General features: G+C 49.4%; 1 protein-coding gene and 1 long non-coding RNA gene across 3 annotated transcripts; one reads left to right on the forward strand and one right to left on the reverse strand.

Moving 5' to 3' along the window:
* Positions 1–701: 701 nt before the first annotated feature.
* Positions 702–23,726, reverse strand: LOC146287923 (forkhead box protein O1-A-like). Of its 2 annotated transcripts, XR_014755115.1 has the most exons (5): positions 23,146–23,726; positions 5,604–5,795; positions 4,193–5,440; positions 3,962–4,007; positions 702–3,176 (listed from the first exon to the last, which is right to left on the reverse strand). XR_014755115.1 is itself a non-coding variant. In XM_084697699.1 (4 exons), exons 1-3 carry the CDS (start codon positions 23,722–23,724, stop codon positions 4,217–4,219), a joined length of 1,995 nt encoding a protein of 664 aa, XP_084553825.1. In that variant the 5' UTR covers positions 23,725–23,726; the 3' UTR covers positions 702–4,007; positions 4,193–4,216. The 2 variants fall into 2 exon arrangements, 1 of the variants encoding a protein (XP_084553825.1); XM_084697699.1 differs by having other exon boundaries at positions 702–4,007.
* Positions 23,212–23,926, forward strand: LOC146287924 (uncharacterized). Its single transcript, XR_014755116.1, has 2 exons — positions 23,212–23,388; positions 23,583–23,926. It is a non-coding gene; the product is annotated as an uncharacterized LOC146287924 (long non-coding RNA).
* Positions 23,927–24,412: the final 486 nt, after the last annotated feature.

Raw genomic sequence — 24,412 nt, forward strand, 5'->3', positions numbered from 1 at the left:
GGGAAACGCAGCCCAGAGCATGTAACCGACCACACCATTACCAACAAAACGTCTATCTGCCTCCTGTGGCAGATCTGACCCTGTGAGTGAACAGGGTCAGAATGTGGGTCCTTGTGAGCTAACCCCCCTTCTTGTGTGGCCCTGTGGCTGCCCCCCTCTCCCCCTCTGCTTGTCCTCGTGTGGCCCTGTGGCTGCCCCCCTCTCCCCCTCTGCTTGTCCTCGTGTGGCCCTGTGGCTGCCCCCCTCTCCCCCTCTGCTTGTCCTCGTGTGGCCCTGTGGCTGCCCCCCTCTCCCCCTCTGCTTGTCCTCGTGTGGCCCTGTGGCTGCCCCCCTCTCCCCCTCTGCTTGTCCTCGTGTGGCCCTGTGGCTGCCCCCCTCTCCCCCTCTGCTTGTCCTCGTGTGGCCCTGTGGCTGCCCCCCTCTCCCCCTCTGCTTGTCCTCGTGTGGCCCTGTGGCTGCCCCCCTCTCCCCCTCTGCTTGTCTCATGTGTCCCTGTGCTCTAAGTAACAACATGTGTGCCCGGTAGTGAAATGTGTCAGTCCTGCACAGGCCTCATGCCTCTCAGCCCACCCAAACACTCATCTGTCGCTGAAGCCTGAAGTATTCCATCTTTCTAATCACGACGTGAAGATAGATATGAAGATGAATTATCCTTCTCATAAAGATCTGTAACTTCAAAATAAGGAGACACAGACACGTCCTTTTCCATCAGAGCGTTTATGTACACATATGGCTTAAACCAACATCTTCAAAAGTTTTTTTTTCTTTTTTTTTTCTACAAATTTAACTTGCATGTTTGGTAAATATGGCGCAAATACAATAGTCAGGCACTTACTTCTCACAGGGAGGCTTCTAGAAAGCACTACGGTGAAGTTAGCAGGTGAAGTTTGGAACTGCTCTGCTCTGCATTTATAATTACCGCTTAGAGTTGGCTGTTCGACACCAAGACAAGAAAAGTAATCAGGCATATTCAGGTCGTAATCGACTTTAACCACTAGCATTTATGTCAGAATGAACACTTGATAGCAGTGATAAAACATCTGCTTTCGCTATGCACATTTCTACTGACAATAAACATTTGCAAAACTGTGGTTATTGAAAATATACATATAAGCCATTAATATTTATAGCTCTGCATCAAATATTGCTATAAACAAATGCATATGGCAAAAGCTAACAGGTTTTCTGCAAACAAATTCCCGATTTTATTAAACCTTTTTTTTCAGACTGTACTTTATGGCAAATCTCACACAACAGATACTAAAATACGTTTTTCTTTCTTTACATGAATTAAGAAATGTAACGGGCTCAAACTATTTTGTTTGAGATAAACTACATAATTTATTTTCTGTCTTTACAATAAAGGCAAACATTACACAATACACTTAAGAAACTACAAACACTTAGAAGTGCAACACATTAATTTAACCAGTCTATAGAATTGGTCCCATCATTTACATTTCCTGTATATGTCAACTAAATTAATGTAAAAATTCCTACCTTTAGTTTCTACCAAAAGTTGTATTTTAATACAAACAGCAGCTAAGCATATCCACATGAATTTACCATAAAAAGAATAATAACAATAATAATAAAATCATTGCACACCTATAAACTGTGAATACTTCATTTTACGTATCTAAAGAAGGCAATTACAAAAAAAAAGTAAAATAGAACATAATTTTCATGGTGGTGATCTGGACAATGCATAGGCAATCTTGTTTGCACTAATATTACCTCACTAAGAACTGTACACAGTTTCTGTCATTTCAAATATATGCAGTCATATTTTCAATATTTACAGTGAGGTCCCATAATGTTTGTGTGAAAAAAACGTAATGGCTTCTGTTTTGAAATAAGAAAACATTGTAAATAACCGAAAGAAACAAAATAAATATAGTCTCTCTAAATCCACACTTAACACAGCTGTTAAGGTTGTGAGTGAGATTCATTCAAATATTAAAAGTATGTATATTCAATATGAAAGATGCGAGGGTCATCCTTTGTACACTCCCCTATGAGAGAAACAACCTCAAATAATCCCTTCCAGACGTGAGAGGTAAAATAATCTGAGGTATGTGTGTCACTGTGCGTCACTGTGCGTTCAATCATCTGAAGCTGCATTTGACCAAAAACCAACGAAGAAGTAAACTAACTGGGGGGGAACTTATATGTGGACTCCAGGTACCAGGTAACCATATATCTATATGTTGGACTACCAGGTAACCATATATCTATATGTTGGACTACCAGGTAACCGTATATCTATATGTTGGACTACCAGGTAACCTTGACACTTCGAATACCAAAAGAAAAACATTAAAAGTCTGCGGCACGCGATGCTCAAATTTACAGATGAATATATTATTCAGTGCTGTAGCGAGCTGTATTTGACACCGTAAAAGGCACAGTTAGTTAACGCACTTTCTGCTCCAAAACATGAAGTTGGTAAAGCCAGCTCTGGTGCGTGATGCGTGTGCAGGGTTTTGGAGGCTGTTATGTAAAAAAAGGATACAAATCCTGTGCTCTCTTCAACACTATGATTAAAACCTTGCAGTCCATTATCAACCTCTCAAATTACTGCTATTCCCTAGACCTACTAATGCATAAAGCACCCTACCTCCCAACAGACAGAGAAAAGGGAGGGCAAAGAGAGAGAGAGAGAGAGAGGGGGGGAGAGGGAGGGGTGGGGGAGAGAGAGAGAGAGAGGGGTGGGGGAGAGAGAAGTGAGGGAAGAGAAAGAGAGAGCGAGCGAGAGAAACGAAATAAAGAGAGGGGGACCAAGGCGTAGAGTAAGAGAAAGATAGTGAAAGGGAAAGACAAAACTATCAAAAGAGGGAGACAGAGAGAGAAAAGGGGAGAAAATGGAGATGAATTATAAAAGCGAAATGAGTATATGAGGGAGGCAGTGCAGAGGCGGGGGAACAGGGAGATGAGTAGGTAGGTAAAATGAGATGTTGAAGTCAGAAATACACATGTGATGACAGAACAATAGTCCGAATGAGGCTTAAGTGAGTGTAAGAGGGAGCAACATGGGCTGAATTACTGGGCGGCAAAACAGCCTGAGGAGTTGCATCAATTTACCACCGAAATAGACAATTATTTTTTTCTAGTTAATATTTCTCTTGACGCTAGTCCTTCGCTTGACAGGTTTTCAGGTCCATACAGTATATTGGCTGTTAGAAAGGCAGGGAGCATTGAATGCACAATGAGAAACTTGAAAGTTTCTGTTTTCAAGGAAATATATCATGTAAAGAATATATCACAAATCACAAATATACACATAGTATACATCATATATATATTTATATATGTATATATATATATGTATATATATATGTATATATATATATGTATATATATATGTTTGAATTATTGTATTTACATCAATATGCAAAACACTTCTTGACAGCCTTGTTAAAAAGCACCCTGAATTTGGGGATGACCCAAGTTGAATGTAATAGAAACAAAGTGTGTTCCAGTCTGTAGTTGTGGTGTTCCATGCCCTTGTCGTGTGGTGTCATTTTATCCACGACACCCCGAAAAACAGAAAAACAAACACTCACAACAACAATATGGCAGAGCCTTCTAGAAATCTAAGGAGCAGGTCAAATATATATATATATATCATTAAAACATTGTTTGATATTTTGTCAAATTCATCTCCAGTTCCTTCCTGTCCTGTTGTAAAACAAACAGCTGTCTGACAGCATGGGAGACTGTCCTCGTTGCTAGGCTTACGAGTCAAACATAGACCAGTCACACAACTCGGCTAGTAGACACGTTATCCTGAGCACCAGTCTGGGTCTAAGTGGGGTCCAGGCAGACCGTGAAGGCAAAGAGGGTGATCTAGGCTAGGCTACGCTAGCTGCTGCTAGGCTCTCAGAGATGGCTAAAGGCCAAGGATCGAGACATTGAGAATTTGTGAAGAGATGTTCCAGTTCTATGAAAGGGGAGATACCTTCTTTGGACACTCGTTTTCCAAGGCTGGTGGTGCTGATGTGAACCTGGGAGGAAGAGGAAGACAAATAAATATTGAAAGTTTGAACAACCCAACAAAAATGATATTGTTATTTAAAAACACATTTATTTACTTGACAGCGGGCAAAGTAATCCCATCTCAGCTACCAGGCACGATGAACACAAATAACACTATAATATTACAGTGCAACCACTGCAGTGCAGTCCTTACCTGTGGGAGAGACCGTGGCATGTCCTAGCCCGACACCCAGCTGTGCGTGGTGGTCTTCACCCCGGGAGGGAAGCCCTGAGAACCGACCATGGGGTCAAAGTTGAAGTCCAGCGCGTCTCCGTCCATCAGGGTGTCGTGGAGGACCGACTCCATGTCGCACTCGAAGCGTTCGATGGACATGTCGTCCAGGTCGCTGGGCAGTCGTTCCTGGTGGTGCATGTGGCTGTGCGGTGGCATGATACGGCCGTAGCCGTTGTGCATGGCGTAGGAGGGCGGAGGCCCACCAGGGTGCGCTAGGTGAGGCAGCTGCAGGTGTGTGTGAGTCCTCAGGCCGGCCAGACAGGCGGGTCCTCCGGCGTGGTTCAGGCTGGTCAGGGGGATGGAGCCGTTCATGCCCCCAGAGGAGGAGGGGGGACCCTGGCCAGGCATTGGCCGGGCGTGGGGGTGCTGGTGTTGGTGCTGGTGAGGCAGGGGGTGGGCGTGGGGGTGAGAGGGGTTCATCATCTTGCCCCCTCTCTGGCCACGGTGGCCCTGCACCTGGCTGTTGAAGGCTGGCAGCAGGTGCCCCCCCCTGGGCGGCTGAGGGACCAGACTCTCCATGGGGGGCAGCAGCTCGTTGCGGGGGTCTGGGTCCGAGGTGAGCAGCTCCTTCAGCAGGCCGGCGGGGCAGTTGTAGGGGCTAAGGAAGGAGTTGAAGCCAGGCTTGCCCTCCAGGGTCTGCATGGGGAGGGGGGACATGCTGCTGATCCCTGGCTGCGCGTACAGACACTTCCTGTATTCCTGCTGGGCCTGGGGGGGCAGGCTGGGGGGGCTGTAGGGGCTGTTCTGCAGCATAGAAGAGGGCGAGGACTGGGAGGAGTCGGAGCCGGCCCCCCCCACCCCCAGCTGGGGGTTCTTAGGGGAGAGCAAGTTGAGGTTGTCAAGGAGACTCTCCATGACGACGTTCTCCGATCCGTGGTGGCCCATGGTGCCCGCCACCTCTGATAGGCTGGGCAGGGTGGCGGTCATCTTAGGCCCCGCCCCCCCGGGATAGACCATGTGGAGGTCGGCCTCCACCAGGTCGTCCTGCTCGGACAAGAAGGGCGAGCGGCGGCCGCTGAGCGTGCTAGCGTCGGAGCTGGCGCGCGTGCGGAAGGTGGTCCAAGTCTCAAAGTCGTCGTTGCTGTGGGAGTTGGGACTGCCGAGCCACTTGGTGTACTGGGAGCCAGGGCTGTCTGCCCCCCCCTCCGCACCCCCCTGGAGGGACATCTGGGGGGAAAAGACCATATTCATTGAGCAGATGCTTTTGAACATTTTAGCTAAAGCAGGCAAGGGGATACAGGTAGATTTGAAGTTCTTGGAATATACTTCTATACACAGTACTTAAAAGGTTATTTAGCCAGTCGACTGCCACTGGATTGGCTGTTGGTACCTTCTTCTTGGCGGCGCGTCCTCTGCTTTTGGTGAACTTGCTGTTGTTGTCCATGGAGGCGGCGCGACGCCTGGGGGACTTCCCACTCTTACCGCCCTCGGGGTTCAGCATCCACCAGGAGCTCTTCCCAGTGCCCTCGTTCTGCACGCGCACAAACCTGCTGTGCAGCGACAGGTTGTGTCTGATGGAGTTCTGGGAGGGGGGGGGGGGTGGAGGGGGGGGGAAGAGGGGGAGGAGGGTAGGAGGAGAGGAGGAGGGGGGGGGAGAGAAGAGAGGGAAACAGAGAAATTAGATTCATTGCTCTTCACATCTGGATTCAAACGGGGGTAGTTAAGTGGTAGAGCATTTCATTTGTAAATTCCCCAAATAAAAACTCTCCTGTTTGTTATAAATAACCTTAATCCTACTGCGTACTCGGGATTAAAAATCTTTTTTCCCCTTTATAAAGATAATCTTGAGTACAATCGGCCAATCCTCGACTTGAAGCCTTAAGGATGTCTGTACTGCCTGTAGGGCTAAGTCATGTACCGACAGCCCTAACTACACCGCAGCTTTCCAAAACAGATCAGTGTTGTGTTTAGCAGTGAACTCCCTCCATGCGTACGCACACACAAACACACACATACACAGACTTGGGACACATGCATACGTAAACGCAAACCTGCGACCCATTTTGTCCACACCTACACAGAGGCTGACAGATGTGCTCTGTCACCCTCTCCCACACCCAGACTCTGCCGCTGACACCGCCTATTGGGTCTGAAGGGGAAAAAGCAGTTTGTCGTTTTGTATATGAAAGAGCAGGAGGTGGAGGAGGGGAGCTAAATGAAAACAAACAGTAGGGATGGACAGTGTGCCGCGTGTACACACACTCACACACACACACACGCACACACACACACACACACACATCCTCCACTAATGGTGTTTTGTCTACGCTGGCCTTCTTTCCACTCCCACACTGGAGAGAGCCGTCTTCAGCAGCAGGCCCCAGTTACACAGGAGACGGACCACAGGGTTTACTTTCGACGCTTTATTTAAATATTTGTGTGACCTGATACACTCTGATACATACTGTGCGTGGCGGGTGTGTGTGGGGGTGCGTGTGGGGGGGTGTGAGGGGGTGTGTGGGGGGAGTGTGAGGGTGTGTGTGAGGGGGTGTGTGAGGGTGTGTGTGGGGGGGTGTGTGAGGGTGTGTGTGAGGGTGTGTGTGAGGGTGTGTGTGGGGGGGTGTGTGAGGGTGTGTGTGGGGGGGTGTGTGAGGGTGTGTGTGAGGGTGTGTGTGAGGGTGTGTGTGAGGGTGTGTGTGGGGGGGTGTGTGAGGGTGTGTGTGAGGTCCGGGTCGTGCAGCTTCTTCTGAAGCACGGTCCCGTGGAGACACAGCCCTGGAACTCTTCTCTCTGGTCTCACACATCCCCTGAGGAACGAATATGGTGCCTATCCAGCTATTCATCCATCCATTCATCTATCTAGGTCTTCATCTGTCAGATCAGTTAGAGAAGAGTGACTGCTTTAGGAGTTCAAAAGAAGAAGAAGAAGAATCGCCTCATCTTCAAGATTCCCATCAGGTCTGGGCATTGGAAATGTTTGTAATAATGTGTTCATAGAACACTACTGTGCTCGTAGATCAAACCCACATACAGAGAGGGAATTGAACCTGCAAGCTCTTTATCTGCAGCCTAATGCTCGAGCTCTCTAGTACCTCACCGGTGTTTGGTTTCAGAATGAGGATGTCTTCAAAGAGCAAGATATGCATGCATTGGAAGGAAAGGTCACAAGGAAGAAGAAGAAAAAAAAAGCAAGCGGTTTTCTACATTTCTGTAACCGAGAGTTCTAATCCGTCTGCACAATAGAGACTAATCACACATTTCCTGTGGAGGTCCACCCACTTTCACCTGTGCAGCACCGCCTTCACCTCCCTCCCCAACCTCCCATCCACACCCGGCAACAGCAGCCCCCACCCTCACCACACACACCACCACCACGCGGAAATAAAAACTAGCAGCGACAGAGAGAGAGAGAGAGAGAGAGAGAGAGAGAGAGAGAGAGAGAGAGAGAGAGAGAGAGAGAGAGAGAGAGAGGTTCCCTCGGGTACAATGAAATAAAAGTTTGGTCTTTGATTTTCACAGACAGCTACACGAAAGACATAACTCTGAAAACCCATCATGGAACAAGTTCCAAACCCTCCTCTTTACACTTTTCCCATCCAAAACACACAAGGCTATGAAGTACTGTATACATTCAGCTGAGGAGCTGTTTACAATCACTATTGTTTTCCTAGAGGAGAAGGAACACGCTATGGCCCCGACAAGAACCAGTGATGAGCTCTGCCAAACTCAACCCAGACCTGGAAAGGACGGGATTTGTTTTGGCAAGCTGAGATCTGATGTGGTGGTTCAGAGGGGGCTAGAGTACCACTGACTCATATCCTTTGATTCCATTGTGGCCCTGTGTGTGTGTGTGTGTGTGTGTGTGTGTGTGTGCGCGCTCATGCCTCTAGACGCCTGTAACAGACACTTATTCAGTGTACCAGGGCAAAGGTCTTCCACAGTCACAGTTCTTGGATTCCAGTTACCCACAAGTTTCCCACAAAAATATCATAATCTAACAACAAAAAAAGGGTAGACTGTAAAATTAATCCGTGCTCTCGCCCCTCTGTCCTAACCTTTTATGTTATCTCCGCACAAGGCTTGTCACAGACCACAGTGGACAAAGGGGAAGGGGCTAGGGGCAATGCTGTAACTACATAAAGTATTTGAGGATTGTACCTTGGTGAAATAAACAAATACACATTATATATATATTAAATTGATCTTTTTTTTTTTTCTGCTCCAAATATTAAAATGTCCCACTCCCACAACTTTGACTAACTTCTGAGGTCGGACCTCAGTAAGACTCAGGCACTGGTTACAAGCCTGGGTAGGGTTAGCTATAGGGTTAGCTGTAAGGTTAGCACCGGGACTAGCTTGCAGTAGGGTTAGTGATGGGGCTGGGTGCAGGGTTTGCTGTGGACTTAGCTCTAGAGTTAGCTTTCAGGTTAGCTCCGAGGTTTGCAGTAGGGTAGCTTTGAGGTGAGTCTTCAGGGGTCAACAAGTAAGCTAGAAACTCTCTCAAGCATTCTTCCCATCTTCCTGTTGCATCTTCCTGTTGGAGTACCAAGACTGAGACTGAAGCTCAAACTGAGGAAAACACCAACCAGGGAATTTCCCCTAAACAAGAATGTGGATGGAGCTGTATGTCCCTCTCCTCAACGAACCCAGATGTCCCGACCACAGGATTGTGCCAGGGTATATACATCATGCAGATAGAGCCTCTCTCAAGACCAACAATGGAGGGATTGTCAACAGCAGTCTCTGAGACATCCTCTTTGGTTTTGGGGCTACGCATTTGTCTCTGAAATGAAACTGTTTTGTGTGAACACACCACCAGAGGACTTGCTAGGGCCACACCAACCCCAGCTGAGACTGGGAGTCGACTCATTCTCTCCATCATATCAGCAGAGGTTCCAGATGCTTCCAGACGCTTCACCCAGCGCATGGGAAGTGAATTACAACAGATTGAAGTGGAAGATTTTAGCCAGCCGAATAATTTTGTGTTCAGCGTGTGGGTGAGGATTCTCCTTCGGCCCTTACAGCGGGGAAGGATGTTAGCTCCCCCTGCAGGCGACTTGCCCACTTCATGTGGTCACTTCCTGCCAGGCAGGAAGTGCTGTGAAAGGGTTGGTGGTGGTGTGGATGGGGGGGTGGGGGCACATGGAGGGGTCAGCTGGGCCACATCCGGCCACTTGATCTCTGAAGGTCCTCCTGATTCCTGGGACTGCCTCCCTAGGCCCTGCTCACTCACCCAGGGAGACCTTGTGACTGCTACTAACACTATAAACACTACACATTTTAATACTAAAAAATACTACTTTTAAATACTGGTACTATTTACAAATACTACTAATACTGCTTGGGAGGTGCTTACTCAGCTAAGGAGACCTCAGGACTGCTATTAATAATACTACTTCTACAACAAATACTAATAATATTACTACAAATACGAATCATTCTACTACTACTACAAATACTACTACTATTATTTCTACTTCTATCACTAATAATAATAATAAAACTGCAACTACCACTACTACTTATACTAAAACCAATACTTCTACTGTTGCTACTACTAAAGCAGGTACTTCTAATACTACAGCCATGAACTCACTCAACTTAGAAGTGGACTTTAGATTCCCACTTCAAACTAGCGGTGCTAACTGATCACAAGAAGAGCAGCGCAGAGTCACGGAAAGGTCGACCAAATAGTGTGTCTATAGTGTCTCTCAACAGTCAACACTGAGAGGCTACATTAGGGGGGCATGCTGGGAGAGTTTAAAGGAAAGGAAGGCAGAGAGAGAGAGAGAGAGTGAGGGGTTGCAGGGTTCGAGGCACGGATGGGGGCGTGGGGGAGGGGGAAGGGAGGGTGGGAGGGCGGGCGGGCGGGGGGCGTGCAGAGAGTTAGATGAGAATGTTTTTGCCGGTGAGTCCTGGGGTCGATGAGTTCACTGTGTGCTGAGCACAAGCGCCTCAGCAGCACTGACAGGGCTGAAGGGAAAGAGGGGAAGGGAGAGGGGGAAGGGAGAGGGGGAAGGGAGCGAGTAAGGAGGGAGAGTGGGAGGGTAAGAGAGAGGGAGGGAAGAGAGAGGGGGGAAGACGGGAGAGAGAGAGGGAGAGTGGGAAGGAGAGGAGGAGGGAGAGGGGGAGGGAGAGGGGGAGGGAGAGGAGGAGGTAGAGGAGGAGGGAGAGGGGGAAGGAGAGGAGGAGGGAGAGAAGGAGAGGGGGGGGGAGTGAGGGAAGGACAGGAGGAGGGAGAGGGGGAGGGAGAGGGGGAAGGAGAGAAGGATTCAGACGTACAGGCCCAGGCCGTCTGAAACAGAACCCTCAAACCAGGAGTGTGTTACCCTGCTCTCCTACCCTCCTCTTCCCAACCCTGCTCCTCCCCTGCTCCCCAACCATCCTCCCCTCCTATCCCGCTCTGTTACCCTCCTCTTGCTCAGCCAGGCACTTTGTCTACCCCTCCTAGACTACTTTACCTTGTCCTACCCAACTTAACAGTATCCTATCCGTCAACGTCCTTTCTAATGTTACACAATTCCTTCCGTAAAATACCTACCCTATACTACTCAGAATAGTCAAAGGTATTCTTTGTTATGTTAGTCTTAATGTCTCTGTCAATTTCCCCATTCTTTTTCTCAGTCTATCTCATACACACACACACACACACACACACACACACACACACTAAGACACACAGGAAATGAGTCATCAGACAACCTGAGAGAGTTGGCGTTCGCCTAATCATCAAACATCAGAGAACGAGATAGAAAGAAAAGAAACTTTTCAGCTTTTTTTTCCGGTCTTTGATCAGCATCCATCCAGAACTTGTGAGGTTCACGCTCGACTGGACGTGTGGGAATGAATGACTGGGGGTTCTGCTATCTGGTCCCAGATGATCCAGCCTGGCAGGGGTGAGGAAGGGGTGAGGAGAGGTGAGGAGGGAAGAGGAAGGGTGAATAGGGATGAGAAGGGTCTGAAGAGAGTGGAGCAGAGGTAAGAAGTAGAGAGGAGAGATGAGGACGGGTAGATAGGGTTGAGCAGGGAGGAGGAGAGGTGGGGAGGGAGAGTCCCTCTGGGTTAATCCATGTCTGAGACAGGCAGTATCTCAGTGTGTTAACCCTGTCAAAAGTGAACAATACACTGACTGCCTCAGTGAATTGGGGAGGGGGTGCCCCGTTTAGAAATGTCAAGTGAAGAAAAATAAAATCACCCATTGAGTCATTTCAGTCTGCTGAGGAGGAAACTAAAGGCTGTTATGAAGCACACCCGACAACAGAGGCTTCCTCCATCTTACATCTTTGTTCTCCAACTGAAACTACATTCACCTCTGGAGATGAGTAAACTGTCCCAAGCGGCCACTCTGCACAGGAACTGTCAGTGACCTAACACCTCCACATGTTTCAGAAACCCCAGACAGTTGAGGTTTGTAGAAATCGTGTATTTCGATACACTGCTGTAACACTACAATTTCCCCAAGGGGCTCAATAAATGACCTACGTGTCTGACTTTCTAACTAACCCATAGTCGTGTCTGTCCATCCATCCATCCATCTATTCTACTGACTACTTTTAATAGTATGAGTGCTTCATCACTCAGTATCCGGAGAAAATACTTTTCAGCAGCCGAAGGTCTGTCCTTCTGACACAGTCTATATGAGACACTGAGGGCTCTGTGGAGCGTGGGGTGGAGAGGTGTAAATATAGGAGTGGGCGCTCACTGGTCGCCTGGCGGCCCCTCCCTCTGTCAACACGTCTGCTGCGGGGGTCGCACCTGCTTCCTGTCTGCGGTTGGACACACAGGAAACACGGGGAACTAACTAGCACCAGGTTAGCTACAATGGGAAGTAAACCAGGCTAGCTACAGCCAGGAACTAAATAGCACCATCTTAGCTATACAATCAAATAAGCTACACCATGCGACATTAGGTTGACTACAGCAGTTAGCTCCTACCAAATGATAATCAGGAACAGGTTAGCGACTGAAGTTTACCTATAGCAGGTTTGCTACAGCAAGTTAATCACAGTATGTTATTGCCCTATCAGAATCAGAATTGTGTTTAATCGCCAAGTAAGTGGTCACAAACAAGGGATTTACTTTGGTTGGTTAGCTGTCTAGACACCAGTTATCCAAACCGTGGCAATCTCCCATCCTCCCTCCCCCTGCGCTAGGAGCTGTTCTACTGTTCCTCCCTCCCCCTGCGCTAGGAGCTGTTCTACTGTTCCTCCCTCCCCCTGCGCTAGGAGCTGTTCTACTGTTCCTCCCCCTGCTAGGAGCTGTTCTACTGTTCCTCCCCCTGCGCTAGGAGCTGTTCTCTGTTCCTCCCTCCCCCTGCGCTAGGAGCTGTTCTACTGTTCCTCCCTCCCCCTGCGCTAGGAGCTGTTCTACTGTTCCTCCCCCTGCTAGGAGCTGTTCTACTGTTCCTCCCCCTGCGCTAGGAGCTGTTCTCTGTTCCTCCCTCCCCTTGCGCTAGGAGCTGTTCTACTGTTCCTCCCTCCCCCTGCGCTAGGAGCTGTTCTACTGTTCCTCCCCCTGCGCTAGGAGCTGTTCTACTGTTCCTCCCTCCTCCTGCGCTAGGAGCTGTTCTACTGTTCCTCCCTCCCCCTGCGCTAGGAGCTGTTCTACTGTTCCTCCCTCCCCCTGCGCTAGGAGCTGTTCTACTGTTCCTCCCTCCCCCTGCGCTAGGAGCTGTTCTACTGTTCCTCCCCCTGCGCTAGGAGCTGTTCTACTGTTCCTCCGTCCCCCTGCGCTAGGAGCTGTTCTACTGTTCCTCCTCTGCCGGCGCTGGAGAGAAAAGGTTGGGCACCCTCCTCCTCCCGCTGTGTGTAAAAACAAAAGGAGATGCACAGCTGCTGTGTCCTGCCCAGCCAGGCGTGAGGCTGATGGTAACGGTCACAGGTCAAGTCAACAAACAAGTCAGGGCCAGGTGCAGTCTGGGTGACAGCGTCGTGACAGCAGTGGACCCGACTGGGGCAAATATGTCGTGCTTTTCCCTTAAAGCGACGTGGGCTGCAGGTGAGGGGTTTGAACCTGCAACCTCTTGATCTGTGGTCAGTGTGATCTGCAGTCACAGCTTTGCCTATATCCAATCATGTACCTATCCCCAAAGACCTCATAGGGTCAGGGGTCAGGAACAGAAGCAGCTAGGGCATGTGACATCAGAGAAGCTCTGGCTGACAGGCTTCGGGGTCAGAGGTCAGATTGGGACAAGGCCCCGGGGAAAGCCTGGTCCTCGCCTGAGGAGGTCCCAGTGAAGACGCAAGGCTCCAGGTCACTATGAGACAGTCAGCTCCCAGAGCACACCGAGGGCCCCCACCACCCTCTACCCTACAACTTCCGTGTCCTGGGTGCAGGACCAGGACATTGGACTGACTGGTCTCAGAAAGCCAAAGGATCAACTAGCCTTTATCTGCCTGCATAATCACGTTGAGAAAATATCTGAGTCCCTTAAGCTCTTTCACAGAGAGGAGGGGCCTTTACACGGCTGAGATTTTGTTGAGAAGGACTGAAGTCTGGTGCAGATAAGAAGAGGATCGGAGAGGTCGCAGAGCTTGCAGAGATAAGCTCACAATGACAGAGTGAATAACCACTTCCTGATGTGCTCTTCCTGTGTCTCTCTCTCACACACTCTCTCTCTCCCTTCTCTCTCTCTCTCTCATTCTCCTTTACTGTCTCTCCCTTTCTCTCTACCTTCTCTCTCTCACACACACACACACACTCGGGCCTCTCTCTGTCTTTCTCTCTCTCTCTCTGTATGTGTTAGCGTAGCCCCGAGGAGCATGCAGGGCGGAACAAGGAGCCAGAGCAGAGTGGGACCAGGTTTGGTGTTCCAGGGCTGTAAAGAGGCCAGGGTGGGTGGTGATGAAAACCCCTCTGACTCAGTCTGGAGAGCTTCTCATGTCTAATGGCCCCCTGCATAATGGAGCTGGCTTCTCGGTGGGCGCTAAGCAACATGATGAGTGACCTATTTTTGCAATGGCTGCAAATTGGGCCCATGAAAAGCTGGGATGGACTGACAAAGAGCTTGTCTGCTCTGGGGGGGGGGGGGGAGAGAGAGAGAGAGAGAGAGAGAGATAGGTAAAGAGAGAAAGAGAGATCTAGCGTTAGCACTACAACAGGTATTTTGGCAGCGAGAGAGAGAGTGAGACAAAGAGATAGTGAGACCATGAGACAGAGAGACAATAAAACAGAGACACAATTCAGTCTCTCTGTGTGGTTTTTGTATTTTACATACAATGGGAAGCATCATGCTTCCACAGACTAAGGCTAGACAGAGCTATTGGACTGATCTATAATCTCACCCGGTCTAATCTGGAGAATGACTCACATTCCTCACAGCACTGAAAGGCTGAAAAGACCAAGTCGTCTTTTAGCAGGATTGGCCTCTGATCTCTGGATTTCTGTTTCCTTTTCCTTGCAGCAGGTTATCCTCTGACCCCGTCTTTGCAGTTAGTTTGTATGATCAGAGTTCAGATTAATCGCGGGTTACTCCAGAAGTGTATGCGCGCGTGTGTTTTGAAAGCCTCTTAAACCTGGCAATTTCACGCTGCCTTTAAAGTGTTGTGCCAGAGAAAGAAAGAAAAAAAGAGGGGAAAGAGAGAGAGAGAGAGATTTGTTGTTTGGTGGGTCAGTTGGTGCAGTGAACTCTTTTCTCCCTCATATCCTCACAGGAAAGGCTGGTTGGTGCTGATATGGCTGCTGTGTCTGCCCGGCACAGGAGACAGCAGCCCCCCGAAGGGCAGCCTGAGTACACAAGGGGGGGAGGGGGGGGGGTCATGGAGGGGGGGGGGGGTCACGGCAGGGGGGGGGGGGGTCACGGGGGACGACCGAGGGACGACCGAGGGACTCCCATAGCCGGCCAACTCTGTGAGTCTCGGCAAGCATGGAGGGAAATGCTGGAGCCAGGAAGATGCATGGGGCCAGACTACCCTGACCCCTTGAAGCCGGTGGCCATCTTTCATTTTCTCAACAAAAAAAAAAGAAAAAAAAGAAAAAGGATGGCAGAAGAAAAAACAAAAACACACCTCAGAAAAGAAAAAAGGTCTGTATCCTCCCAGCATGCTTTGAACCTGAACCCTAAACCTCAAAGTGACGTGCGGAGGAAGGGCCTCAGGAACTGGTGCAGAGCGCGGAGCGACCGTGCTGCGTGGTGGAGGAGGACAGCAGGGAGGCGAGGAGAAACACAGCTTCTCGCTCCTGCAGGTCTGGCTCTCTAACCTCAGCTCCAGCGTGGGTTGCCGTGGACAGCGGGAGTCCGCCGTGTGAGGGACAAACCAGGGCTTGGCTTGTGATGTCAGCACAAAAACATTAAGTTAGCCTACTATTCATTACCAAAACCCCCCACGTCAACTCATACAGAGTGAGCCGCTTCACAGACAGATTAATGGACTTGTGACTTGAATTGTGGGCCCCTGATGAATCGAGTCTCTTAATTGCTTGCGGTAATGCATTGTTAGCATAGAGCCCGGAGAGGCCCCAAGGGTGTTGGTGTGTGTGTGTGTGTGTGTGTGTGTGTGCGCATGTGTGTTTGTGAGGAAAAAGGGAGGGTGTGCACACAGTGCAACATACAACGTGCCTCACATTCTGTCGACGCTGTACTCTAACACACACACCTCAGCCAGCCCAAACCAGTTCCAACTCCAACCTGTTCTTATGAGGTTAAACCATCACTGGTGTCAATCCGCCAGTCCTGAAACCCTCTGCCCACTACCCTGCCCCAGTCCTAAACCTCACTCTCCAGCCCCTAGTCTTGAACCCTACTCCTCAACCCTGGCTCTAAGTCATGACCCCTACTCGCCAGGCCCCAGCCTCCAGTCCCCAGCCCACAGCCCCTAACATGAACCACAAGTCCCAGTTGTGAACCCCAGATGCAACTGACAAAGATGGAGGAAGGTAGCCCCTGGGAGCTTAGAGACGTGGGGGCCAGTTCCTGTGCTGCATGTGTGCCAACGGATCAGGTCACAGCTCATTGAGAAAAACAGACAGTTCCAGTAAGACGACATACAGTCGTCTTACTGTAGGCACTCTCCCTCCCTCTCTCTCTCTCTCTCTCTCTCTCGTACGCTGCCTCTTTCTCTTTATTGCTTGCTCTGTCTCCCTCTCTTTCTCCCTCCTCCTCCCTCTCCACAGCCCTCTCATGGGAGAGAGAGGCTCTGTTTTGGGGCCCAGTTTTCTCTGGCAGGGTAAGCCCCCACCCACCACCACCCTCCCTCCCCACCCACCACCACCACCCTCCCTCCCCACCCACCACCACCACCCTCCCTCCCCACCCACCACCACCACCACCACCCTCCCTCCCTCCCCACCCACCACCACCACCACCCTCCCTCCCCACCCACCACCACCACCACCCTCCCTCCCCACCCACCACCACCACCACCACCACCACCCTCCCTCCCCACCCACCACCACCACCACCCTCCCTCCCTCCCTCCCCACCCACAACCACCACCACCACCACCACCACCCTCCCTCCCCACCCACCTACCCATCACCACCACCACCACCACCACCCTCCCTCCCCACCCACCTATCCACCACCACCACCACCCTCCCTCCCCAACCACCACCACCCTCCCTCCCCACCCACCACCACCACCACCCTCCCTCCCCACCCACCACCACCACCACCCTCCCTCCCCACCCACCACCACCACCCTCCCTCCCCACCCACCTACCCATCACCACCACCACCACCCTCCCTCCCCACCCAACTACCCATCACCACCACCACCCTCCCTCCCCACCCAACTACCCATCACCACCACCACCCCCCCCCCACCCCCCCCCCCACACACACACAGGTAGGGGGTGACAGGGACCTCCCTGGTGGACCTCTATAAATGACCTCTAACCTCTACCAATGACCTCTGACCTCTGCTCCCTCCGGACAAGGCACAGGAAGCTGCAGGGTAGAGGCTTGTTATCACAGGCAGCACACCCTGCATATGCACCCGTTGCTATCAGCGATCAGTCTTATCTCACCATCAGACGCAGGGCTTGACATTTATTTTCCACTCTACATTGCTTAGGCATGAATGTGATGACTGTAGATATGATTCGAGAGGTTAGAAAAACCCCTTCTAGGAACGAAGCACTTCTTTGCACGCGAGAGGTGTGGACTTGACTCTTGCGGAGTGGACTGGACAGAGTGAGGGGCGGTGTGGACGCGTGCTTGTTGTTTGAGTCCAACTGAGGAGTGGCCTCTCCCTGCTCCCTGAATGGCTCTCGTGTTTTTTTCAGGGCGGAGCACAGTGTTTCCAGCCACTCAGCAGGAAATGCATCATAGTCCATTGTGGAGGATGGTGCTGCTGTTTTTACAGGAAAGTGTAAAAATAACCAATAGGCAGAAAGGTTCCACCATAACATGACACAAAAAAAACGAAAAGGAAAAATACTTTTTTTTTGGCGCATAACTAGGATGCCATGTAGTTTCTGACCCATTCCTGGGGAACTCGTATTATTAGTCTCACTGTCAGGGGATCAACACCAGCAAGGCTCTACGTGTGTGTGTGTGAGTGTGTGTTGGTGTGCGTGTGTGTGAGTGTGGGTGTATGCAGCCCCCTGGCTCCTGAGCTTGACCCCATGTGGTTTAAATGTCTTTCTACCAGTCTTTCTGGAGGTCATGGTGTGTAAATGCAGAACCCCCCCTCCCCTTCAGCACCCTGCTGACCCACAGCAGCTAAACTCCCCCCCCCCCCCCAGGCATGCTGTGGCTCCCCCTGCTCCGCCCCCCCCCCTCACACAGGTGTGTTGAGCACCCCAAGACCTGTGTGTCAGAGGGGCTTGGTTGGTAGAATGAAATCCCAGCTCTGCATGTCTGCAAGCCTGCACCAGAGGCAGTAAATCAAATCAAATCAAATCAAATTTATTTGTATAGCCCTTTTTACATGCAAGCATGTCACAGAGGGATTCACATACGCCCATAGAACTGCCCCTCAACCAACCTAAACCCTCAAGGAAGACAAGACACTGCACACGCTCCTCCTTAAATACAGCTACGGTTGATTCCCTTCACCTCTACCCTCACGCAGTATTTGTCACAGTTTGTTTGTTAACGTCTGCGATTGTGGTACTGTTACAGCGTGCTAGATATAAATGTGTGCTTAAATGTTCAACGTCAATGGGTTCCAGTTGTCTAGCGCTCACGACTGTGTCACATTTTCCTCAGAGGTGTCGAGATGAATGTTAATGAGAATCAAAAGACAGGCATACGACTTCAGCGGAAAGTGCAGAAGAAGAAAGAAAGTCCTGTCACTGGGGTGTTCACTGGGGTTTGTACTGAACATCGGGTGACTGCAAAGATACTCTGAGAAAATGACTACAATTTCAGTTGTGTTCAGTGGAGTTTGGTTTAACACCCTCGTCCTGCACACGCTGCGAGTATGGAAAGCCTTGCAGCGGCAGTAGAGAGTGAGCTGACAGAAAGAGACTGTTGTTCCTCCTCTTTCTCAGAGCACAGCGCTCCACTCTGAGAGCCCAAGCTGTGGCGTCCGCTACGGAAATTCTAGCGGACATGGACCCAGGGAAGTGAGCACATAACTTTGGAATGGAGGAAGTTTGACGTTTTTCCCTAACCCCCCCCCCCCTCTCTCTCTCTCTTCCCCTCCTACCCACAATTCCACACAATGATTGAGGTGTTTGTGTCGCCTCCTGTTATTGTCGGCCGGGATAATAACATTTCAGTGAGCTGCTGTGTCTGTCGAGGCCGGGTGGCAGTCCATCTCATGCTGAATACAGGGAAGGCTGTGTCGAGGAATTTCTGACAGAAACAGAAAGGAGGGGGAATAGGAGGTTTTGTGGGGCAGTCGTTCCTCGCCAGCCAATGACCAGGCAGTTTTTTTTTTCTTCCTCTTCTTCTTTTTACGTGGTGTTTATACAATAGGAGCAGATTTCTGCTGGCAGATCAGACACAGTTCCACAGGCATTTCCTGATTCAGATGATCTTCTCACGGAGGGGGAGGAGCCTCGAAGAAGGCTTCAGAAAGACACACACACTCACACACACACACACACACACGTTCTTAAAAGAGTAGGCAGGGTGAGTCATGTGATTACTTTTGCCGGTTTGTCCTGGCTGATGTCTAGATCACTACGGAGTCTCTTGTCACTCCCCCAGGCAGCAGACTTTGGCCCGCAGCATTGCGATTCCTGTAAATGTTTTGTTGCATAACACCTATAATAACGTGTCACCTTAGCTGAACCCTTGCTCAATTTTCACGCAGGAACGTAGCTTACTCACTCACTGCATTGTTTTCAAATAAACAAACCCAAATTAGACCTTCAGTCTGTGTGTTTTAAATACTGAGCACAAGGACATGACTGATACCATCATAGTACAGTCATAGTAGACACAAATACCTTTCTTTTTTATGTTATTTCAGAATTTGTCGAAACCAAAATAATCTATGTGGGGCTTTTGTTTAACAAGCACATGCAAGTTGTTAAGGAATGTCTTTGGCTAGCCTTAAGGAGGTTGCAGAGCAATGCTCTTCTTGTTATTCTCAAATCTCAGTTGGGCTGCGTTCCAAAACTTGTAACACGCTCGCATTGTTCCCCTCCACCGCTAAACCACACACTCAGAGCAATCCGTCACTCAGGGTGAGCCTGCACTCATCACAGTCCTGACGCTGGTGAAGCCTCTCCACAACAGGCCCTGTTCCACACCACCTCCACTGCCTCCTCTGGGACACGGGACACAGTCCTGTCGGTCACCCCAATCCCCCAAAACAGAGACCAAGCGGAATCTTCGCCGACTGGCTTAGTTCCGGAACCAGAACCCCTCCGTCGGCTCACTGCGTCGCGCGTCGCTCAGCAGGGCTCAGGCTGGATCAGGTCGCCAGGCCTGGCGATGACCACACGCTCCCACAGGAGAGCTGTACTCCCCTGGTTCTGATCCGGAGATAGTGACGGGATCATGTGCCGTGGATGCTGTGTTTACTCTCAGATAACCCTGCCCGTTACGTCGGGCGCTTCTCAAGCTGTTTGTTCAGTGAGAAGCCAGGATGCTGGACAGGACAGAGGTATGTGCTATCACAGTACAGGGAAAATCACTCCCAGACTTCAAAGGTTACTGGGGTACCAAGGTTCAGCCTCTGACATCAAGGACTGTTAAACATTTGCATAACCACCCACAAGGACCACATAGTCAAACTCTAACTACGCGAACACTGACATATTCGTATATCTTTCTCCCCCATTTTGGATTTATTTAAAATTGCTATCCATTTGTACCTGAATACCCTCACTTTTAAGTCTGTTTGACTTAGCTAAACATGGTGCTGTTTAAGTATATGACAAGGGCTGAGTAGTAAACAACACTGTGTTTCTAGAAGAACCAAAACTTCCTGTCACTTATTATAGACACAATTTGGTTGTGATCCAAAATGTGCTCTGAAACTCAAGCCCCAAAAAAAGACTGATCATTCCAGTCTCAGAGGGGAGTGTGGCAACTATGTAAGACCAATATGAAGCCTGCCGAACATGAAGCAATGCTAATGACTGGTTCTTCTTCTGTGGTGTCTGAGGGAGGCGTCTCTCTCTCCCCTGTCCCACTCCGGTCCACACCCCCTGGCTCTTGCTCAACATGCCCCAACCAGAAACTCAACACAAGCTGCACTGATTCACAGGGGTGGGGTCCAAGAACCGACGAGTGTCATATTCATTCACAGGCACGCACACATGTAAACATACACACATACATGTAAACACACACACATACATGTAAACACACACACACACAGCCAAGAGGATACCACCCATAGCTGGCACAGTGCCTATGAGGTCACATTCTCAACATCCTAGACAGTGAAGCAGACACTGTCCGAAGGAGAACATAAAACACTAAAGACAGGTTCTAAACCATCTGAACGAAACAAATGAAGGAAACTGTCATTTGAAGGTGGTTCTATGTCAACCCAGTCTGTGTAGCCTACACTGTATGTGCCAGGCAGAGCTCAGTGTATGTGCCAGGCAGAGATCAGTGTAGGTGCCAGGCAGAGATCTGTGATGGATGTTCAGACGGCGGAGGACAGCCCCTCGGGACCTATCAACATGCTTGTCTGATTCATAGCAACCTCTGGTCCTCCTCATCTTTCCTGCTCTCTGTTCTTCTCTCCTCCTTTCTCCTGGTCTCTCTCCTGGTCTCTCTCCTGGTCTCTCTCCTGGTCTCTCTCCTGGTCTCTCTCCTGGTCTCTCTCTCCTGGTCTCTCTCTCCTGGTCTCTGTCTCCTGGTCTCTCCCCTTCTCTCCTGGTCTCTCCCCCTCTCTTCTGGTCTCTCCCTCTCTCTCAGCTCCTAAGCATTTACTAGTTAACATCGGACCAACATTTTTACCGCAGTAACATCATTTAAACAGACCGGGATGCCTGTGCTCTTTGGGCTGAATGCAGCAGTGTGTGGACTTAATTGTCTTTCAGTATGATGGATGGTGCTAAGGACTGCCTAGGTACATGTGACGCAACAATTAACTGCTCATGTGAGGGAAGCATGCAGAATGCGTGCAGTGAATTGCAATTCCATAAAATTCTTATTAGACAGTCCTGTTCTCACCAACAGGTATAGCAAGTTTTCAATCGATCTTTTCAAGTGTATTTTCCAACTATATTAAAGTTCACAGATCTTCTCTAGTTCATGTACAAAGAATAAAACAAATAAAATAAAAAGATTTTATAAACATCCTTTTCTATTGATAATTTCCCATAGGAATTTGCCAGAATATTTCTGGGAACTTTTAGTCCCCTTTGCAACACCACTAGTTGGCAAACATTTTATTTTAATACATTCCTTGTGCTATTGAGAAATGTGGGCTAAATTAAGTCCAGAGAGAGAGAGAGCTGTCCCTGTGTCTTCTCCTTAACCACTCACTCCACCACTAACAGCTACAGCTCAAACACAAATCCCCTTTAACATCCCATCATCTCCCGGAATGCTGACGCCGATGTCTCCAAGGCGACGAGCGCAGACAGAGTGCTGTCATGGCATGCGTAGACTGTGACTGTCACACGTTAAGAACACACCTCTCCTGTACCTGTCTCTCAGGTAATTGCAGGTGCTCTCCCACAGGGATACTTTTGGCGCGTAGATGGGGAAGGGCCGCTGACGTCCATGGAATCGCTGATCCTCGTGTTGTTGTAGAGCCCCAGGGCTCAGAGGACACCTGACACACCCACACATCGCCTCGCCTCGCGTGAAAACCATCCATCATCTGTCTGAGGTCAGCAGCGCGGACACGCAATCTACTATGTCATTGACCCCTGACATCTGACCTGCACTGCTGGGGACACCAGGGTTTAGTCTCCAAACATACCCTGAATCACAAATGTAACTCCATATCTAACGCTCAGTGAGCATTTGAGAATACGTGGTGTCTGGAGACTCCCCCACTTAAATAACCTCCCTGTCTAGTAGATCATCTTGAGTTACGTTGTCTCAGTAGTTAATGTTGATAATCCGGCAGGTGAATGTACCAGATGCGCCATTCAGTAAAACAAAACACACTCAAGTGGCCTCTTAAAAGTTATGGAACTTTGTAATATAAATATGTAAAAATACACTTCTCTCTGTCTCACACACACACACATTCTTTGTAGTTCCAACTTTCTGGCTTACACGTAAACTAACTTTTACGCACAGACAGTCAAGAAAGCGCGGCATAACTCGACTGCATAACTGCGTTCATTTTCACTTATCCGGTTCAGAGAGCTCATTGGGTGAGACCAGGTTCATAAGTGAATGTCTGCCAATCAGAGCGAAAACTGTGATTCTAACTCGTGGTCGAAAGCCATGTTCTCCAAACTGACCGTATACCCAAAAAGCACCAATGTCCGTTAAAGGTACCAGGTCAATAACATTTCTGAACCCCGTAGCTAGATTATCAGAATGACGCTTTAAAATACATTTAAAAAAAACATGTGAAAAACTCAACTATTCTTCCACAGGAAGGGACGCTTACCTTCCAACCTGCGGAGCTGTTACTGTCTCCTTTATCTTTGAAATAAGGCACACTCTTCACCATCCAATCATAGATCTGAGACAATGTGAGACGCTTCTCCGGTGAACTTTCAATCGCCTTGGTGATGAGGTCGGCATAGGACATATTCCCCCAGGCGTTCCGCCGGGACGAGCTGCTTTTCCTCTGAGCGCCAGCCACCGAATTTGCCCCGACGGGAGACGACAGCGGGGGCACCTGTTGCTGGTGAGGCAGTTGGGGACTTGGGTGTTGCAACTGCTGTGGGTGTTGTTGCTGTGTTTGCCCGTGTACGCAGTTCTCCTGGCACTGGAAATCATTGCACAGTATGAGCGGTTTCTCCTCCGGGTAGTCGTCGGTCTCCTCCAACAAACTGAGGTTACTGATGAACTCGACATTTCCCCCCGGCTCTTGTTTGACAGATGGCGCCGGCGAGGATGTGTTCGAAGAGGCTGGTTCGAAGACCTCCGGCCGAGGCAGAGGCCAGGTGCACGATCGGGGCCGGGAAAGTGGCTCGAAATCCGGGTCGATGTCAACCATCGGGTGCGGCGGTATTTCTGCCATATCTAAAAGCTAACTACAGCTGACTAAATGCCGCATACATACACTCAAAAAATCGTCCATGCAGCTGAAGTAAAAAAAAGAAAAGGGAAAAAAAGGACAGGGCCACCGCACTTCTTGAACTGCCTGAGAGTCTGGTTGGTAGCACTGACAAACGAAGAGGTAACTAGATAACTCGGCTTCACAGTTTTAATGTCCGCTCGCACTTAAACCGAAATACTTTTGTTGTGTTAGGTCTGTACCATGACTGTCATGCCGGAGTCTTGCTTTCTGTCAATAACGGTTATGAGTCTCTCCAAAACGATGAAGTCTATAGTAACACCCACTTGGCTGAGTGACAACCTGCAGCCACCAATGACAACATGATACCAAGGTAAACATGTTCTGCCCCCAAAACTATGAGTTAAAACGTAAAGTTAAACATGGAAAATTTAAGTGTGCGAAAAACATGTTTTTCATGTTTTATAGCGCTAATATTAGCCATATCTACGTTACAGTAAGTAAAATAGCTACATTTGAATTCTGAGAATTATATCGTAAATTTAGGCTACCTTAATATAGACTACAACTCGGATGGTAATCGTATTATGTCATATGTCAGCCTTTAAAAGTTTGAAAAAAAATCACCTCCATAAGACACACATTACGAAAGTGTTGTAATCTATCACAGTGTTATAGACAATAGCCTATT

Source organism: Hypomesus nipponensis, chromosome 5 (genome assembly GCF_054491055.1).
Source record: "Hypomesus nipponensis isolate SF chromosome 5, ASM5449105v1, whole genome shotgun sequence".
In the NCBI taxonomy this organism is placed as follows: Eukaryota; Metazoa; Chordata; class Actinopteri; order Osmeriformes; family Osmeridae; genus Hypomesus; species Hypomesus nipponensis.